This window comes from Aspergillus fischeri, genomic scaffold (genome assembly GCF_000149645.3).
Source record: "Aspergillus fischeri NRRL 181 1099437636266 genomic scaffold, whole genome shotgun sequence".
Taxonomy (NCBI): domain Eukaryota; kingdom Fungi; phylum Ascomycota; class Eurotiomycetes; order Eurotiales; family Aspergillaceae; genus Aspergillus; species Aspergillus fischeri.
Genome location: NW_001509760.1, coordinates 241,629 through 260,453, shown reverse-complemented (window position 1 = coordinate 260,453; position 18,825 = coordinate 241,629). Strand labels below are relative to the sequence as shown.

At 51.6% G+C, this 18,825-nt stretch overlaps 7 protein-coding genes across 7 annotated transcripts, besides 4 other annotated features; 3 read left to right on the top strand and 4 right to left on the bottom strand.

Moving 5' to 3' along the window:
• Window positions 1-657, bottom strand: NFIA_048050 (uncharacterized protein; the record flags this gene model as incomplete). Its single annotated transcript, XM_001257364.1, has 1 exon — window positions 1-657. One exon carries the CDS (start codon window positions 655-657, stop codon window positions 1-3), a length of 657 nt encoding a protein of 218 aa, XP_001257365.1.
• Window positions 543-580: a microsatellite.
• A 1,943-nt stretch (window positions 658-2,600) lies between the features above and the next one.
• Window positions 2,601-2,637: a microsatellite.
• Window positions 2,638-4,138: 1,501 nt separating this feature from the next.
• Window positions 4,139-6,123, top strand: NFIA_048040 (fungal specific transcription factor domain-containing protein; the record flags this gene model as incomplete). Its single annotated transcript, XM_001257363.1, has 5 exons — window positions 4,139-4,657; window positions 4,713-4,873; window positions 4,928-5,089; window positions 5,136-5,486; window positions 5,538-6,123. The coding sequence occupies 5 exons, from the start codon at window positions 4,139-4,141 to the stop codon at window positions 6,121-6,123; spliced, it is 1,779 nt and encodes a 592-aa protein (XP_001257364.1).
• Window positions 6,124-7,328: 1,205 nt separating this feature from the next.
• NFIA_048030 (O-methyltransferase) lies at window positions 7,329-8,065 on the top strand (the record flags this gene model as incomplete). The annotated part of the gene is made up of 2 exons (XM_001257362.1): window positions 7,329-7,809; window positions 7,857-8,065. The coding sequence occupies 2 exons, from the start codon at window positions 7,329-7,331 to the stop codon at window positions 8,063-8,065; spliced, it is 690 nt and encodes a 229-aa protein (XP_001257363.1).
• A 35-nt stretch (window positions 8,066-8,100) lies between these two features.
• Window positions 8,101-9,729, bottom strand: NFIA_048020 (putative MFS transporter; the record flags this gene model as incomplete). The annotated part of the gene is made up of 2 exons (XM_001257361.1): window positions 8,101-8,728; window positions 8,780-9,729. The coding sequence occupies 2 exons, from the start codon at window positions 9,727-9,729 to the stop codon at window positions 8,101-8,103; spliced, it is 1,578 nt and encodes a 525-aa protein (XP_001257362.1).
• Window positions 9,730-10,059: 330 nt separating this feature from the next.
• NFIA_048010 (S1 family peptidase) lies at window positions 10,060-11,025 on the bottom strand (the record flags this gene model as incomplete). Its single annotated transcript, XM_001257360.1, has 1 exon — window positions 10,060-11,025. The coding sequence occupies one exon, from the start codon at window positions 11,023-11,025 to the stop codon at window positions 10,060-10,062; it is 966 nt and encodes a 321-aa protein (XP_001257361.1).
• Window positions 11,026-11,251: 226 nt separating this feature from the next.
• NFIA_048000 (cytochrome P450) lies at window positions 11,252-12,864 on the bottom strand (the record flags this gene model as incomplete). Its single annotated transcript, XM_001257359.1, has 3 exons — window positions 11,252-12,167; window positions 12,210-12,647; window positions 12,692-12,864. 3 exons carry the CDS (start codon window positions 12,862-12,864, stop codon window positions 11,252-11,254), a joined length of 1,527 nt encoding a protein of 508 aa, XP_001257360.1.
• A 388-nt stretch (window positions 12,865-13,252) lies between these two features.
• Window positions 13,253-13,278: a microsatellite.
• Window positions 13,253-14,770: a mobile genetic element.
• Window positions 14,771-15,764: 994 nt separating this feature from the next.
• On the top strand, window positions 15,765-17,727 carry NFIA_047990 (DUF3176 domain-containing protein; the record flags this gene model as incomplete). The annotated part of the gene is made up of 3 exons (XM_001257358.1): window positions 15,765-16,282; window positions 16,330-16,496; window positions 16,544-17,727. The coding sequence occupies 3 exons, from the start codon at window positions 15,765-15,767 to the stop codon at window positions 17,725-17,727; spliced, it is 1,869 nt and encodes a 622-aa protein (XP_001257359.1).
• Window positions 17,728-18,825: the final 1,098 nt, after the last annotated feature.

Below are 18,825 nucleotides of genomic sequence, written 5' to 3'. Positions count from 1 at the left end.
TCAACAAGCCATCGCATCAAAAATCTCCCTCCTCTCCTGCGGCGTAATCGACAAACTCAACGTATAATACCTCCCCTGAATCAACTCCGACTCCCCACTGGGACTCCCCGCAAGCACCAACCTCGTCCCCCCAGCATACGGCACCGCAAACCAAACCGGCTCCCCGCGCCGATCCGCCCCCTCCCAATACTCCATGTTACACGACATGCTACTCCCATACAGCAACGGATTGAACCCATTACACACCGCCTCGGGGATATGCAGCACGTCCTCCAGCACGAGCACATGCGAGCTGGCGCCCCCGTCCCGCACTGTCCGGCACACGCGTAGCTCGACTGTCCCCACACCGGCTACCTCCAGCTCCTCGTGCGGATTGAAGATGTTGTTCTTGACGAGGGTTCGGCGCGGCATCGCCCGGTAGTGTGTGAAGGAGGCGCGGTCGCGCGCGTAGTGGCAGTTCCCCGAGACGACCATCCAGTCGTAGCAGATGCGGGATGCGGCGTGCGTCGTTTTGGTCCGTTTGCGCCGGTCGTCGTCGATCGCGTCGGCGGTAGCGGCGTCGGCGGTAGCGGCGTCGGCGTCGGCGTCGAGGGTGAACTCGTCGTGGCTGCGCATGGTTCTCATGGTGTTGTGCTCTGCTGCGACGGTGGTTAGCATGCGGGATGTGAGTTGGGGTAACGGACGTCTTCCGTACTGGGTTAATTAATTTAGGGTAGTGGACGGCGCGGGTTGACAAGTATGCGCAATCTGGACTCTGTCAATTGCAACAGATCAGCGGAAGAGATTGAGCTGAAACAACCATCGCGGCGGATGAGGCCTCTTGCCGGAAGCGGAAGACGGGCAGTATCTCTTGACAGGAAGGCGGTAGAGATGCTGGCCAATCATGGATAAGCGGTGTGCGGCGTCGGGTAAACTCCGGCAATGGTGCTAACTGTTTCGGGTAAATGACCTTGTGCTGATATACAATTTGTGCATGTATAAGGTAGGCATATGACGTGAGGATGGATCTGAGCCATTGTCTGTGTCCAAGGAGCAGAGAGGATTATTCAGAATCTGCTTCAGATCAGATGCCAGTTAATATGCTGGTATACCTACAAGGAACGAGCCCCGGCGTTATACTATGTCTCTAGACCAGGTGATAGGTAATTCGTTGCGACTCAAGCAAGAGCCTCGAATACGCAGGATATATTTGTAATGGAGGTAACTTGGATATGACCTTCCTCGAGATATCAGTATGGATTAGTTGTGATCGCAGATACGCTAATGGACCTTTTCAATGTCCGTCCTTAGAAGTTGTCAACTGACCGCTACTGGAGTTTAAGGTCGCCATGACGGCATCAACGCTCTCCTTCAGCAGTTGAGACCCGAGAGAATTCGCTCAATGATTTGTGTCCAGCACGAGGGTGCGGTAGAATTCAAGATTATCGCAATTGTGGTATGGTGTCCAGTCTGCATGTTGAACAGTGGTGGTAGCCTCTCATACAGGAAACGCATCCCGTTCTGCTCCACCGAAGAGTGAAAAGGTATCGAAGGCTCGCCGGAGATGAGGTACGGCGTTACCCCAGATCCTGGCTCACGACACAGCAAACCTTTCAGCACGCCATATTCGTCCTTAAAGCTGCTTCTCTTGCCCTGTCTCCCATACTCTCATCCTCTCATTGTACTTCTTTACCACTCTGTCCGAAGTAAACGGGCAAAGGGAACCGCGAAATCCAAGTACTGACTTTCGTTCCTGGTGATCGGAGCCACTTGCCCCGGTCGAACTATTGTGATGTGGATGCTCGGCCGGGGAGGAGTGCATCGATAGTTCCCGATCACTGGGACGTCATTCGTGGACGGAAATGATGGAGGCATTTGTAGATTCACCCACGACTCAGATTCTCTGTGATAACCGATTGTCAACTCGCATGCAACCATGCATCCCTCCTGCTAACCATGTATGCAGCGAGTATTTTGCGATCACAGGGTGGTGCGCTTCTGCCGCTGCCGGGACCATGTTGATCATGTTCAACGTCTTGAATTAGGTCAGGAAACGCTCTCCTGCCTTGGATTTGGTTGTGATATCCCTGCTGTCAAGTCTGGTGAAGGCATACTCTAGTGTTTGGAGGCATAAATGGCAAGCAGCAAGGGATACATGATTCGTATGGCCTGTGAAGCAGGGAAAGTCATGTGCGAGGAGTCCGGACGACAGTGCCCATGTGGATGTTTGGAATCCTGCAGCAGGGACAAATCCCCCGCGGAGAATGTAGCCTGGCGGTGTTATGTGGGGGCCGGAAAACCTCCCTTGAAGGAAGGTCCAAACCTTGAGGGAGCGACATGATGTCAAGCTGCAGATCTTGGCCTGATCACTGGTAGTGATTGTCCTCTGTTCTCTGCTAGTGTGTTGTTGCTCGCATTGAGGCATCCAACGATGGATTCTTATGTGGATACAGAGTAGTCGAAAAGGAGTAACATGCTCAATTTCTTGACTCTACATAGTATAAGAAGAGCACTAACCAGATTGGAACTAGTGGTAGACCTGCCTCCTTCCTAATCCGGAATGTCCGACGCTACGATGAACATACGCCGCTTTAAACGTTAGAACGAGTAGATCCTTATCTACATGACTATGTACATGACTACCTTGTACATGACTACAGTCTTAGAGTGGCGGAAACAAATTCCTTGAGACATTCAGAGTTAACCGAGGTAGTAGTGCAGATGGTCATCCTTGACAAATCCAGTAGGACGAACCGACTAACCTTCTGATTGACCGAAATCGATGATCGTCAAGCTAGTAAATGTCGTGTGAGCAAGGGGCCAGTCGCCGGCGATTGCGCGTACAAGAAGCACACACTCGCATTGTTGCTCAATCAGTAAGTATTGATTACTTCCAGGTGGGATCCACATAATCCAGAGTACAGAGTAGACACAATGCCACGGCCTCGGATTTGATCCTAGAGCCCCACAGTTCATCATCTACTCCTTTGAGATACCGACGGTTTGGTTTTGGATGGATCACGTCAGTCGATCATGGTCACAGCAAAGTTCAAGACTGCCGGATCCTGTACTCTGTAGATCTGTGCAACTGCTATAGCTAGGTAGATAGCAGACAGCTATCCTATTAAACGCATACCATCGTGCCAGGCTTTCTTGATATTGCTCGAGTTAGATAGCGCGTGACTCCTCGGTAGTTCTCCGTAATGCCGTCCATTATCCATTTGAGGTTCAACATAAGGTTTAAATAGTCGGTTATAGGCTTCTACGAGCAACCTTCTCCGTACAGAGTAAGACTACAGGGCTTACTCCGTAGACACCAGTGGCTGGGAATAATTTCCAGCTGTCCCCAATCGGCGCAGAGGAGAAGCAGCAAGAGAAGACTGACTCATTCCTTTTCCGGCTAGATTCGGGTTCCTCAGCTGTATCGGACAGAACAGGGACCAATAAGACCTCATCAAAACAGCCCAGCTGAGCCGGGAAAGCCGAACTCTGACCGAAGAGCTGCACCCGCGGAAGCAAACAAGCGCCCTGATTGTTGGAAATATCTGCCGGAGAATCTGAAGCAGCTGATTGGACGTAACATAAGACTGGACGGACCAGGTCTGGAACGCCCCAAAAACAACCAGAAAAGAATACAGTCCATGCTCCATAGGTATCCATACGTACCCATATTCTCCGTGATCCCTTGGATATCAGTATGTTCTTGTGCTGTTTCATTGGCTCTCGAGCATGCATGTTTGAGGTCAGATCTAAAACATGAGGGCATACCCAACTTTCCTATAAAACCCCCAGAAGTACCCTCTCCCCCAATACCCGCCGGCCGTTTGCCGTCTCTCGACCGGTTCTCTTACCTGGCCCCTTGTTTTGACGCGAGATTTATGTCCGACTCGCATTATCAGTCATCCTCTCGTCCTCTTGCCCCTGCTCCAGGTCGCCTTCTGAAACGGAATGCCTCATCCGAAGAGTTGGTGCCCGCGCGAAAGCACAAAACCACCGCTTGCAAGGCGTGTAAACGAAAGAAATTAAAAGTCGGTCACTTTTCTCATTCTGCATATTCATTATTTCCAGGTGGAAACTCTCAAGCTTACCGTAACAGTGTCGTGGAGATCCTCCGTGTCAGCATTGCGTCACCCATGGCATCAAATGCGAGGTTGACGCAATGTCCGATATGCGCCGGAAAAATGCCATGGACCGCAAGGTGGCGAAGCTGGAGAAAGTAGCCGACACGTTGACTCGGTTGGTCAACGCCCTGCGCGACAGCGAGAGCAGACGCGTTTCGCAACTGTTGAATCTGATCCGAAGTAACGCCTCGTTCGACGAACTCCAGTTGTTCCTGGAGCAGCAGTTTTCCCACTACGAGTTGGAATCGACGCCTGAATTACGCGATATCCAAAGCCAACTCTCGCAGACAACGGACATTGCGCCCCTGGGATGGCGGTACCTACGAGTCGATCGGCTGGCCGACGACCCGGTGTACAAGGTCCCCGCGAAGCCTTGGACGGCGGTGACGGACGACAGCGAGCTGGTCTCGCATCTGGTCTCGCTTTGGTTAACATGGACGTATCCCTGGTTTAACTGGCTGGATGCCGACTGTTTGATCAAGCATATGCAGGAAGGAAAGCTGAATTCCCGGTTCTGCTCACCTTTCCTGGTCAATGCCATTCTCGCGGAAGCATGTGTATGTGTACTCGCACGGATGACGGTTTTTGTTTTCGTTACTGATTCGTGTATAGTATTACTCCGACTACGAAGAAGTATTTACAGTTCCCGGCGACATGTTCACTCGAGGCGACCAATTCTTCGACGAGGCCCGTCGTCTGTTCGAGGCTGGAGAAGACGAAGGCGACTCTCCCAGCCTGCCCACTATCCAGGGGCTCATGATCCTATTCGTTCGGTAAGCCGCTCGTCGGATGCGAAACGTTGACTCTCGCGTTCTGACATTTATCAGAACATCGTTGATGGGCAAAGATCGAATGGGATGGGTCTATCTAGATCTGGCCGCCCGGGGAGCCCAAGAGTATGCTGCGTCTCATCCCCCTCACGCGATGGAAGACGCGGAAGAAAGAAGGGCGATTGACAGGACCCTTTGGGGCATTTTCAGCATGGCTTCGTATGCTTACCGACTCTTGTGGCTATTCAAGAGGCTGACTGTTCAGAACGGCGTCCGTATCTCTGATGAAGCATTTCGATATCCACCCTCCTCAGCAGTCCCCCATTACTCGGATCATCCATCAACGACATAAAGACGATGTCTGGCAACCGTACCCGCGCTCGACCGACGTCGGTGTCCCCAGTCATACCTCCTGCGTGTTCAACCGGTGGTGCGCGATCGCCTGCATCACTGTTGAGATTTCCCGCGCGTTTTATCAAGAGGAGGACCGGATCCCTCGAGCCGAGATGCTCCCTTTCATCAATGACATCTACCAAAAATTGCAGAACTGGTACGCAGACATGCCCGAGTGTCTTTTGGTTGAGAACGTCACCGTTCCTCATGCCCTCAGTCTCCAGTAAGCCGTCCCCAAATCGTGCCGAAGATTACACTCACTGACCATTTGCAGCCTCTTCTACCACACAACCGTAATGCAAATCTTCGGCCTACTGAAAGCCAACAACGAACACCTCGATCCCGAAACCATCCAGCGCGCCCGCAACATCTGCATCGAGAACGCCCTTCGCATCGCCTGCCTCATCGGCGTCCACCGCGACAAATGGGGCATCGGCCGCATGGCCCCCTCCACCATCCAGTGGCTCAGCATCGGCATGTTCACCCTCCTCGAGGCGCTGGACTCGCCCGACGCTCGCAACCGCGCCGCCTTCATCGAGCTGTGCATCGTCGCGCGGGCGTTTGCGCGCCGCTTCCCGCTGGCCAAGGGCATCCTGCGCATGATCCAACTCTCGGCGAACCAGATGCAGGTCGTCTTGCCTGCCGAGACGGATGCCCTGTTTACGGACTTTGAGACGCGCAGCTGGGAGGGCAAGGATCGGCATACGTTTAGTACCTTCTATCCGAACTTTGCGACGGTGGTGCGGCAGGGGGCCGCGCGCGAGGGGGACGTGTCGATGGATCGGTTCTTGGAGAAGTGGGATAGTTTGGCGATCTCGGACTCTAAGGAGGAGACGCCGCCAGAAGAAGATGGTTCATGATTAGATAAATACCCTTGGAGTAATGCTCTTGACGAATATGCATGTTTGACAACTGCCGTCCTCTCTACATATACTAGATGATTTGGACAAAAATCTTGCGAAACTTACTGCCTCTCCACCTCAAATGATATATAGACACTGCACTGGATTTATTCTTGACCAACTTTGTCAAATCCCACATCATCCTCTTCAAGTACAGCTCACATGGAGCAAGCTCGAGGACATATTTCGACGTTTTCATCTCCCGTTACTTTTGTCCTCGATGCACACCCAATCTACCATAGGAAGTCATGGAAGACAAGATCATTGTCCGCACGATGCTCTCGGGCAGAGGCAGACGATGTTGCCTGGGAAGTCGGCATGGGTAGATCAATTAGGAGGAGCTGCATAGAAGCTTAGAAGTAATGAGAACGAAACTGGGCAGTCATTGCGATCTCATTAACAGTGCCTGCATCTCCATCATACACATGTCATGATGACCACCCCTCAGCCATAATAAATACTTCAATCCTCATCTCATCCAGCTAGCAATGTCAACACCTTCAGAATGAACCTCATCAAGCTGCTAGCCACTTTTGCCCTGGTGCCTTTGGCCGCCAGCCTCTCCCCGGATGCACTATCAAACGGCTTGAGCCATCACAGACACCACGACGGGAGTCATCATGGAGGTGGCCACCATGGCTGTCCGGATGATCCGCAAGAGTGTAACCATCATGTTTGTGCTAATGTCCGTGTACTATGTGGATGAGGCTGATGTATATAGTGCCAGCAACGGCGGTTCGATCGCGGAGTGTGCATTGCGCCTAAGAAGACTAATGGCAGGGGGACTTATTGCTCGTGTGTTGATGATCGAATGTGGTGATCATCATTCTTGATTCTGGATTGCCGCTGCAAAGCGATCATCTACCAGCATGGTATCGATTCAAGGCACTATTCCAGACTAAATGAGATTACCCGCATCCAAAGTCTTCTACTCTTCCTTTGATTGCAGTAGAGGTCGATGAATACGAGAGCACGTAGCAACAATGTGGAGACCGTCTTACTCTTCGTATCCCCATGTATCCTCCTGCATTAGTTAGTCTATCCACAATGACTCACTCACTTCCTTGTACTCTGTATATAAATACAATCAGTTAGATAACTCAATCGATCTCATCACTCCATATCATTCCATTCCACCGCTGAATAACATCAGATCAATCAAAATGTCCAACCCCCTCCAATCCCACCCTCCTCACATCCTCTCCCTCCTAAACCGCCTTCACGCAGAATCAACCACCCAGGAATCCTCCATCCCGCGAACAACCTACACCACCCCGTCCACAGACACCTTCCACACCCTCATGCGCGATAAATTCATCGCCCTCGAGCAAGACAAGTGCCACTTCATCTACCAGCTCGCCCGCACCCTCAACGCAACCTCCATCGTCGAAGCAGGCACCTCCTACGGCGTGAGTACCATCTACCTCGCTCTTGCTGTGGCGGATAACCTTGCCTCCGCCTCTGGCCCCAGTAAAGGGACTGTTATCGCGACGGAATACGAGCCCGCCAAGGCAGAGCAGGCGCGCAAGCATTGGGCCGAGTGTGGAGAGGCAGTCAGTAGCGTGATCGATCTCCGTGAGGGTGACCTGCGGGAGACTCTGAAGACAAACCTCCCTGATCGGGTTGATATGCTTCTGCTTGATAGTGAGTCTTTTGACCTAGGTGACAAGCGGCTGTGACTGATGATGTAGTCTGGACGCCGATGGCGCTCCCCACGCTGAAGCTGGTCCAGCCCAAGCTGCGGTATGGCGCTGTTGTGGTGACGGATAACACGGTGAGTTCGGCGGAGGGATACAAAGACCTGCTAGAGTATCTGCGTGCCCCTGGAAGCGGGTTTAGTACTTTGACGCTGCCGTATAAGGGGGGTGTGGAGATGAGTGTCTACCTCCCTCCTCAGTAGCTTCATTCTTGTGTCGCAGCATAATGGACATGATGTTACAAAACATATCTAAAGAACGGATTCTCCTTATCCGTCAAATCATTAAACGCCATCTTATCCCGCTGGCTCTCGTCCAGCTCCATCGCCTCCCTCCGCCGATTCTCCCTCCACAGCACCGCGTACAGCACCCCCGCCGCCACAATCGTAACACAGTAGCAGATAATCAGCCCCGTCCATAGCTCAGGATAATGTTGCCGGACAGTCTGCGTCTTGACCAGCTGCGGCCCGATAATATTCCCAACGGTATACGCCACAAACACCGTCGCCGCCATGACGGTCTTCTTGGTCGCGCCCGCGACATTACTCGCCCCCAGCGTGATGATCAGACTGACCACCGGCCCGAAGAACCCCGTCAGCGCGTACCCGACTACCGGCGCGGCGGGCTGATACCCCCACGTGGACTTCCAGATGAGCGCGCACCCGGCGATGACGGGCAGGCAGCAGGCGATGAGCATGGGGATGCGGGTGTTGGGCACGCGCGAGGCGATGTACCCGCACAACGGGATGAAAATGACGCAGATCCCGCCGACGGGGAATTGAAATAGAATCGAGTCGAGGGTGTCGTAGCCGAAGGTGGAGACGATGAGGGGGCCGAAGCCGGAGATTGCGCCGTTGATTGTGTAGCTGCGATTATCAGCTTTCATTGCAGAGGGGAATGTAGGGGAAGGGGCCTACGCAGCAGCCATCATGATGGCGATTAGGTACATCTTGACATCAAGCGCAGCCTCCTTGATCTGCGAGAACTTGATCTTCTGACAGCGCACGCCTGTCTGGCCCTTGCGGAGGCGCTCGACGGCGACAACGCGCTCTTCCTGTGTAAGAAACCAGGCCGAGACAGGCGAGTTGGGCATCGCGCAGCACCAGATCCCAAAGAGGAAGGTCAGCACTCCGGCAAAGATGTAGATGTACTGCCAGCGCTTCAGCGAGCCGGAGGTGATCTGTCCGAAGCCGTAGTTCATTGCGCCGCCGATGATGGTGAACCATCCTGTGCCGGAGAACCACCATGCCTGGCGCAGGGACTGCTCTTTTTGCGTGTAGTACCCGCTGACGATGGTCATGAAGCCGGTGGGGACCACGCTTTCCACGAAGCCTGCTTTGTTAGACCCTGTCACTTCTTTGGCTAGAGTGAACTTACCTAAGAAGAAACGCTGAGCGAACAGTCCCTGCCAGGTTGTGACCCCCGCGGTAGCAGCACAGGTGACAGCCCACAGCATGACAATCGGCCCAAAGACATGCTGGATTTTGAAGCGCTGCACAAAAAAGGTCATCGGGTAGAGACCGGCCAGCATACCGAAATAGAAAATGGACGTCGCCCAGCTGAGCCGGGACGTGTCTTTTGACGGGGGCGTCGTGCTCTGGTCGATGACCACTAAATGCAGGTCGGTCGTCATGCCGAACAATGTCGCGCTGCCGAGAATCGCCTTGTCCCAGTATACTAGGCCATACCCGATCAGCATGGCCGGCATGAAGAAGAGATCGATCTTGCGCAGGACGCGCTTCTCCACTTCTGGGTCGATCTCCATTGCTACATCGCTGACGACCGCCAGTGCGGCATCTTTGTCGAATAGCTCGCCGTCGGCGCGAAGCCGTTCAGGGTCGCCCGTTGCGCTGGGAACTTGAATCATCTTCTGTCAGTTGAGACTGAAACAGAAAGACAAGTGCCAGGGGAAAAAAAAATTGAAGAAAAGTACGTCCGGGGTTATGAGCTCCGACTGCACGGACTGCAGACAAATTGATCAGTTTATATCAAGTTAGACCAGACTGTCCGCGGGCAACTTTAATTGATTTTTGACCTCTTCTGATTGGTCCAACGGGAATAGATGGGCCCTCGGTGAAAATGTTGGGATGTGGAGTTGGCCCGCTTGGTTCTATACTCCTATATTACCCGATGCGAGTATGGCTGTCTATAAAGCTGTCCAACAGGTTCAACTATGCCATGCAGAAGTAAATGATGATCAATCAATTACAATCACCTCTCTTTTCTCCCCATTACCCTGCTCCTCTACCCAACCCCCAGGAAATTCCTTTCTGAGAAACTCCCTAACCGCAACAACCGGCACCCCATGCCTCATAGCCGTAGTGTCATCCCACGACGAATGCAACCCCAGTAACACACCATCAGTCCGCCGTAACAAAGGCGCCCCGGAATGACCCCAGTACGTCCAGGCATCGTGCCTCAGCGCCCCAATCTCCTCGTTGTCATGCGGGTCAGCACCGGGCATCAACCTGCGCAATCGACCTTCAGAAATCTCAATAAGATCGTAGCCTGTTTTTCGCGGACCGGATGATTCCAGGTCATCAGAACCCGGCTGTCCGATGCAGAGGATCTCGGATTTGAGAGAAGTGGATGGTGGTGCGAGTGGTACGCACGTGAAGCTTGGGATTGAATTCTGGGAGCCAGGCAGGGGCAGGCATTCAAGCGCAGTAATTCTAGCGAGAGCGAGGTCGCACCTCGCGTCCCAGGCTATACACTCGACGAGCACGGCTTCGCCCGTGTAATACAAGAGCCATTTCCGGCTGTTGGAGCGCCACTCGGCCTCCGTCTCCCCGAAGCAGTGTGCGCAGGTGAGGAGCCAGCCATCTGGGTGGATGCAAACTGCTGTGCCTGCTTCATGCTGTGCGAAGATGAGGGTTGAGGAGAGAGCTTGCAAGGCGGGTAGACCGTAGTTTGCTGCGGTTGTTTTCGTGGTTGATGCTGATGCACGTAGGCGGGATTGCTTTTTGCGGAGGAGGGTCGTTTCTTTTGTGTTTAGATGCGGAAGACGGATTTGCCCTGGGGGGATGAGGGTGATGTTTTGCTGTAGGTGATCTGAGCTGGTTTGCGTGATGAAGCGGACTGGTTGAATTGGAGACGCAGCATTTGTTTCTGTGGTGTGTACGGATTCTACGCGACGCCTGCTTGATCGTCGAGTCCGGGCCATCTTGTTGACTGGTCCTATTGTACAGAGAATCACTGGAGTACCCCTTATTGGATGATAATATCAAGAATGGCTGCTGTGATATGAACTGGATCAGAATTCAGGAAGCAGCGCAAGATTTAGACGGCATCACATGCGAGCGCTAGCCTCTTTGGGAATATATTCGATTGTCATGAATGATCCATGCTGCTAGGATGCTGTCATGTTAACGATGGCTCATTACAGTCCACTACCCGATGATCAGTCCGTACTTCCCCTTGCCCTCTGTCACACGGAACGCCCATTCAACCCCTTCATACTCCTTTCTGGCCGTAGCAATAACCTTGAATTCTTCCGCAGGAGGCCTTGTCGAAGATGTAACTGCTGATTTGTTGGTCCTGGGCTCTTTCCAGACGCCGCCGAGAGGGACAATGTCATATCGAAGCACAAGCATGGCAATCAGAGCCAGGATCTCCCCCGTGGCAAAGTGTCTGCCCGGACAAACGTGCGGGGATGTTCCAAAGGACAGAAACCCGTTGGCTTTCTTGCGGCTGTCAGACTGGTTGATTTTGACAAACCGGCGAGGGTCGTATTCGTCCGCGTCGCTGCCCCAGATTTTCCGGTCGCGGTTGACCGCGTGTGCGGGCATCTGCAGGATTCCACCTTTTTTCAGAAGATACCGGTCATCCAGGATCGTGTCCTCAAAGATAATCCGTATAGGAACGGTATTAGAACGTAGCCGTAGCGTCTCCTGGAACGCCGACATCAGCAGAGGGCACTTCTCCTTGATCTCCGCGAGGTCAACGGTATGCACGCCCTGCGCATCGACCTGAACTGCACGCTGAGCAACTTCGTCCCGCACTTCCTCCAGCAACTCCGGACGCGAGAAGATGTCAAACATGAACCAGAACATCGCCGGAACTGTGTTCGACAAGGTCCCCAATGCAGCAGCCGTCTCCAGGCGGGCAATATCCTCCAGCGTGGCACCACCTTTCTGCTGCGTCTCCCACCGCGCATACGTCAACTGCGACGAGTCGAGATGCCCGCCAGCACGGTAATAGTCGAGAAACGCCGCGACGAGCCGCTGCCGTGCCTTCCATGCCTTGCGCGCCGTGACCTTCTGCACGACGTCCATCAGCAGCAGCGCGAGATTCTCCTCAAAGTCCCTACCCAGTTAGCTTTAGTCACAAATCAGCCTGAAAACATACCAAAACGCATCCTGCAGCTCCTTGGACCGGTACGGGTTCAGCGGCCCATACACCGCATCCGTACTGGAGACGGTGAGTGCCGAGCGACACCATGCATGGAAGTCAAACGGCGCAGCGGTCGGCAAGTCGTCAACACTCCGGAGCAAGTAACCAATCACCTTTTCGTTCATCCCGTCCAGTCCCGCTCCCTCGAGAGCCGGCCGCATCGCGTTCACGACCTCCCCGTGCAGGTTCTCGCCCCCGGAGCGCTTCTCGCTGAGGAGCTCAAACCCGCGTCCTTTCAGGCCGGTCACGCGCCGCGCCGCGCCGGTAATGGCTGGCTCAAAGGACATGGTGCGGTGATGGCGCCGGGCAGCAATGACTAGATTGGGAGTGGTGATGACATAGATTTTGGTGAAGAGCACGTCCATGGTGAAGGCTTCGAGGCCGTGTTTTGCGCTGGTCTGTTAGATGGGGCTTGTAGTACGGGGGACGCCGCATACCTCTGCAACGCGTAGTAGTCGATTCCATGGCGAATGAAGCCGATCATATGGCCGATGAATGGGATGCCGTTGTGGACTACAGGGGGTTCGCGCGGGTCATGTCTGATGCGGAGAATGAGAGCAGATCCTGCGATGAGGATGAGGGTCACCACAGCCAAGGACAGGTTGTCCATGGTGAGTGTAGATAAGTAATCAGTGCAGTGGATGATGCCTTTGGGATCTGTAGATGGGAGAGTTGTAAATGGACAGTGTTGTGTTGTGTTGTTAGTGTTACTGGAACAAAATTATGCCCAACTAGCTTAGGTAAGCATGTGCACTGCAGACAGTGCATATCTATACCTTCAATAACGTAACCCACGGCCGAGCCGCGAATACGACCGAACCGCGAATTTTTGCCGCAAATCATCCTATCTTTGAAGCTTTTCAACCACCAACGTCATTAATTAGACTATCTACTAGCTGAATATATGGCTATTTATTAGGGCAACTTCTTCTAGTATGTCCAATAGTCCAACATCCACTACAGGTTGGCGGAGCGCGCTGACGAGATATAGGTATAGGCTCATCAACCTGCTCATCAACCTGCTGAATACGGTCACGACCTTCCTGCACAGATATAAAGAGGTTATTCCCTAGATTAATACGCTTCCTTGCCTTCTTCTTCATTTTCCGCTCATTCTCAGCCCGTAGAACCTTGATTTCTTGTTGTAGAAGAAGGTTTGCATTCATTGCCATCTGCGCAGCCTTTTCAAGATGCTGAATATGTGATATTAGACTGCTAGAAAGTGTCCTTTTCTTCTGAAGACTTTTCTGTAGACTGCGGACCTTTTTATCAAGCTGGCGAGCATTCTGGGGTGTCTGAAAAGCAGAAGATATTGACCCTTCAATATCAATAAGAGGTGGTGTTGGCGTACGGAGTTGAAAGGTAATCTTAGCAAGGACCTGGTCTATATCAAGTGGATTAAGACCAGCTCCTGCGAAGCCATTGCATATATTCTGTTGAGTAAAGACTGCTTCACGTGCAGGAGGGTATAGATATAAGAAATCCTCTTTATCAATATGGTTGTTTCCAGCCATCATCATCTCCTCAACTACTTTCCCATATGCGCGCTTAAGAGGCCCAAAAACCCCAACATCTAGGGGTTGGAGAAGATGAGATGTATGCGCAGGCATACAGAGACAGATAATTGCATTCCCTTTGCAAAAATCATCAAATTCAGCAGATAGATGGCTTGAATGGCCATCCAGAATAAGTAGCCTTTTTGCACCAGTTGAATATCGTCTTGAAAAGGGGTCGAATATGTGCTTCAGCCACTTAAGGCCAATCTCATCTGTTGTCCAGCCATTGGTGCTATTGGTAAGCCTCCAGTCTGGAGGAAGATTAAGTTCTTGATACCAAGCAGCTGGGTGTTCCTTCCCTTTTAGGATAACTGCTGGTGGGATAGAGATCCCTTTTGAGCCCACACATTCAATGATTGTAACCCATTCGCGGTTTCCCTGGATAACTCTGCGAGGTCTCTCACTGCGTTCCACTGATGTAATAACCTTTGAAGTAGTACTGAGCCCCATTGCAAAGCCAGTCTCATCAAAGTTCCAGATATCATCTTTATGTATGCCATGCTCCTGGATAACTTCACGGACAGTCTCAAACCACTGTTTTATGACCTTAGGATCCTCCTGCTTTGCACGCTGGTATGTAATCCTCCGATTATATCTTGTATGTAGTTCAGGGCGTCTTCTAGTGAAGGAATAAGACCAGTTGATACCAAGGACTGCAGTAGGGTCCTGTGTGCGCTTGCGAAGTAGAATCTGCGCCATTCCACGCAGGAACTCTGGGCGAATTGAAAAGCCTCGTTTATCTGCATCTAGCAGTATCTTAACAAGGGATTCTTCTTCAATAGTAGTTAATTTATGGCCGTTAGCACGTGTTTCTGATCGTGGTTTGATGCCAGCAAGCCGTTCGCGAAGGGTAGTTTCAGGTACACCATATATCTGGGCAGCTTTCAATTTTGATTTAACTTTCTTCTCTTTCCAAGCAGTAATTGCCATTTGTAGACGGGCTTCCTTAGATAAAGGCATTTTGTATGGAGATAATAAAAAAATGACGCGTTGAGAATGTTGATTTGGGAGAGCAGCGGGGGCAATAAAAAATTCGCGGTTCGGTCGTATTCGCGGCTCGGCCGTGGGTTACGTTAATAATGATAGAACACCATCAATTCGCGGATATTGAGCTGTAAGTGAGTTGAATGAGATAATTAAGTGCTACTATGATCTAAAGTGAGTCATCCAATGTTATACTTGAGCCGTGGTTCTTCCCACTGACTATATACTATGAGCAGGCGTCGAGTGACCGTCAGTCTCGATTCATGTATATTTAGTCTTCTTACTCATAAGAAAAGACTAGATGTGAACGCCTACTGAATAAATTCTATGCATGGTTAACTCATGCTTAAGTATTGCCTTTTATAACAGGGTCATAGCCGATGAGACCTAGGTGAACTTAGTGTGGAAGGGAACTGATGTTGGCGAACCGGGCTATTTCTATCATGACCAGAAAGGAACAATCGACCATTAAGTGAATCCAGAGTCATCCTGGCGCAAGTGGCTGTGTTATTTCCTTCCCTTTGCAACGGAGGATTCGACAATTGGATGAAGTTGGTCGGAAACTAACCTTTAGTTAGCGCAGGGCTTCTCCTTGGGAGCCTGGGCCCGTTTCGCAACATTTGACTGGCCAGTATTGAATAAATCTGATTGATCTACCTATCAAATACCATCTCTAGCCGGCTGCGCATAAGGCTAGAGGGGGATGTGCACCCTTCTGCTGGGTGCATTTGCATTATGTGGTTAGTCAATATTGAAATCTGCCTATTAAATGTCATTTCTGGCAGGCTGTGTATAAGGCTAGAGAGACGTGCAGGAGACCCTTGCAAAAGCACTGCCAACGTAGCATTAGTCCTTTAACTGGTTACTGTCCAATGTACATAGTGAGATTCTATTTATAAAGATAGTCGCTCGGGGCGGAGAGGAATAGGTCAGTTTCTTCATTACGCCAGGCAAGCACTGATTATCCAGAATGCCATCACAAGAAGAACAATCATGGCAGCAAATTCGTACGCAATATGGGAAAACTTGGTCGTGTTCCAGTTTACGTTCATACGAACAACTGGACGCGGATGCACGGTCACAGCGAAGTCACGGGACTGGAAGAGATCCCAGTCCATCCCCTGCGGTACAAGACGAGAAGGAACAGCCTCAAAAGACCGTAGAGACATTAATCTCGGACTGGTATGTCTGGGAGGTGCTGGCAGTGCTGGTCTCAGCAGGTACCCTCGGTGCTATGGTCGCCATGCTCATCCATTTTGATCACAAGCCCCAGCCTGCCTGGAGACTGCTGTCACTCAACTCGGTCATTTCCTGGTTGAGTACCATTTCGAAAGCCTGTGTTTTGTTCTCGATCAATGAATGCATCGGACAGCTGAAGTGGGTGTGGTTCGGACAAAGGCAGCAGCGCATGGTGGATCTCCAGTCGTTTGACACGGCCAGTCGCGGTTTCTACGGGAGCGCCGTGCTCATTTGGATACTAAAAGCCAGGTAAATAGAATCTGCGGTTGTGCTCGCCCCTTGCTAACCATTATCAGGCATTTTGCCGTCTGGGGTAGTCTGGCTATCATCCTGGCACTCGCCTTCGATCCCTTCGTCCAGAATCTGGTTCATTACTACCCAAACTTGGTGGCGGATCCCTCGCAAAAGGCCTTCCTGGCAAACAGCACCAGATATGACACTGCCGGCTTGCTTGGTCGCGGTGGTGAGGCAATCGGTCCCTTGTCAATATCCATAGCTGACAGTACGCAGCTAGCAGAGTCGATCCCGTACTCAAAGCAAATGTGTACAGCTCGCTCTTCAATGCGGATCAGAGCAAGCCATGGACCATTCCTCAGTACCTCTGTAGCTCGAGTAACTGCACCTGGGACCCAGTGGCATCGTTGGGAGCTCGTGCGGTCTGCGCCAATGTTACTGACCATCTCATTTCCTCATGCCAAAATGTCACACATGGTTATCGTGGGACATGGAACTGCTCATTAACGCTTGCAAATAGCAGCACAACGGTATGGTTTGTTCCGAACACAGTGATGCGTCGTCCACTCGCAGTAAACCCGGCCGTGACTTCAGCTCTGGTATACAAAAATGCCACATTTAGTCCGATCCAGTTCATCGCAGCGAGAGGCATCACAAGCGAAAGAGGAGGAACAATACCGAAGATTGACCTCGACACTAAATGGGAAGCAATCGAGTGTTCCATCGAGCCAATAGTGCAGAGCATCCGGGCTCGCGTGGAGGACAATATCTACAGCGAGGATGTCCTCGCTACCTGGGCACAAAGCAATCTCACAGACGGGCGCATTTTCAAGCCCAACTGGGGCCCAGAGTTGGGAGCCTCCCCGACCCAGAACTTTTCGATTGATGTCATAGCCGGCGCCGCGATTGACGACTTTTTGAAAAGTACCTTCAACGGCGCTTTTATTCAAGACCTCTTCGCGTCCTATTACGCGCCTTCCAGAATGGATTATGCAGGATCGGATGTCATTGAAGCCCTGGCAACGGGCAACGTCAGCGGCTGCAGTCTCGACGCCGTAGACAAGTTCAACTGCAGCATGCACAACGTGGCAGCTGCCATCTCGAAGAGTTTCCGTGATTCGGCGTACATCAGTGCGGGTTCGGATCCCAGCAAGGCGCAAATGGCTGCTGGACGTGTGATGAGAAGCATGACCTATGTCGCTGTTCAATGGCAGTGGATTGTCTTGCCGGTTCTGGTGTGGTTGCTTGGAGTGATAACGCTGGTTGGTACCGTATGGAAGACGCGGAGGGCCGGAGCTCCCAAGTGGCGGAATGACCCTTTGCCTTTGCTGTTTCTGTACCGCGAAGAGAGGAACGAAGGAGTCTCGGACAGGGATATCAACCAAAGGGCGGACAGTTTGAAGGTCAAAATGTACGAGAGTGATCAAAAGAGGCTTCTGGGGAGCTTATATAAGATTTGAGTTGCTGGTTATACTAACACTCCTTACTTGATGCACCTAAGTAACCATGAGAGTTAGAGAATTCAGGCTACCTAGCTAGAACATAGAACACTTAAGCAGGGCTCAGTCCTAATGATAACCTGCAAGCAATGACAATAAGCCATTTGTCATTGCAGGTCAAGCCACATATAGGCCTTCAGCTAGTACCTAGTTCATCGTCCACGATCCTAAGCTTTGGATCATCATTGGTTCATGATTACTCCGTAGTCCAATGACAAAGAGAAGTTGTTGCTAGCAACGGTGTATGATAGGGGCATTATTGGTATTGTGTCCAACTTGGCAATGCTTCTCTCGAATAAGCTTTTGTTACGCAGTGTCCACCAAAAGCAAAACCATGGGCTTGTACGGAGTATAGATCAGATCAACGGCAGATCTAGGGTGATGTCGAGTTAAGGTTGACCCAAGATCTCGAGTCATAGAGGTTTGCCAGTCTATGGGTTTGAGTCCTCAGAGTCCTCTTGTTGATAATGTACGGCTACCCATAGGTGATTCGCTTTGACCTTCCTTTCTCTCCTTTCTCATTCCACCTATTTTCCGCCCCGCTATCTGGGCTAGTAGGTGGAGCCCCTGAGGCCCGAGGCCCTGAACCCTGAGATCTGAAACCTGCCGTCTGATCTGCCAATGCAACCATGAGATGCCTCATGTTTACCCCATACGGTAGTAGTATATAAGACCATAGATACATCATACAGCCAATTAGTTAAGGAGAATCAGAACCCCTTTGACTTTCTAAGTTGTATATGTTTACCAAGTGACTTTGAAATCTCTCCTAGCAGACCATTGTTCGGTAGGCATAAGCCCCATCCGGCTGCACTAGCCGCTGATCAATTGCCAACTGCAGTAAGCTGTAGGTTTTCCTATCATCCCGATGGGGGACCGATGCAGCGTCCAGTCGGAGTCGGACTCGGACAAGGGCTGATCTCGTTGCCGGCCAATCCAGAAATCTGAAATTCTGGGTCGTGGTGGATCACGGCTCGTTAGTAGGGGCCGCAGGTGGAGGAAGTTTGTGTAGCTTAGCCTGCTTAAGCATACTGTCTTACTTTACTACAGACTAACTAA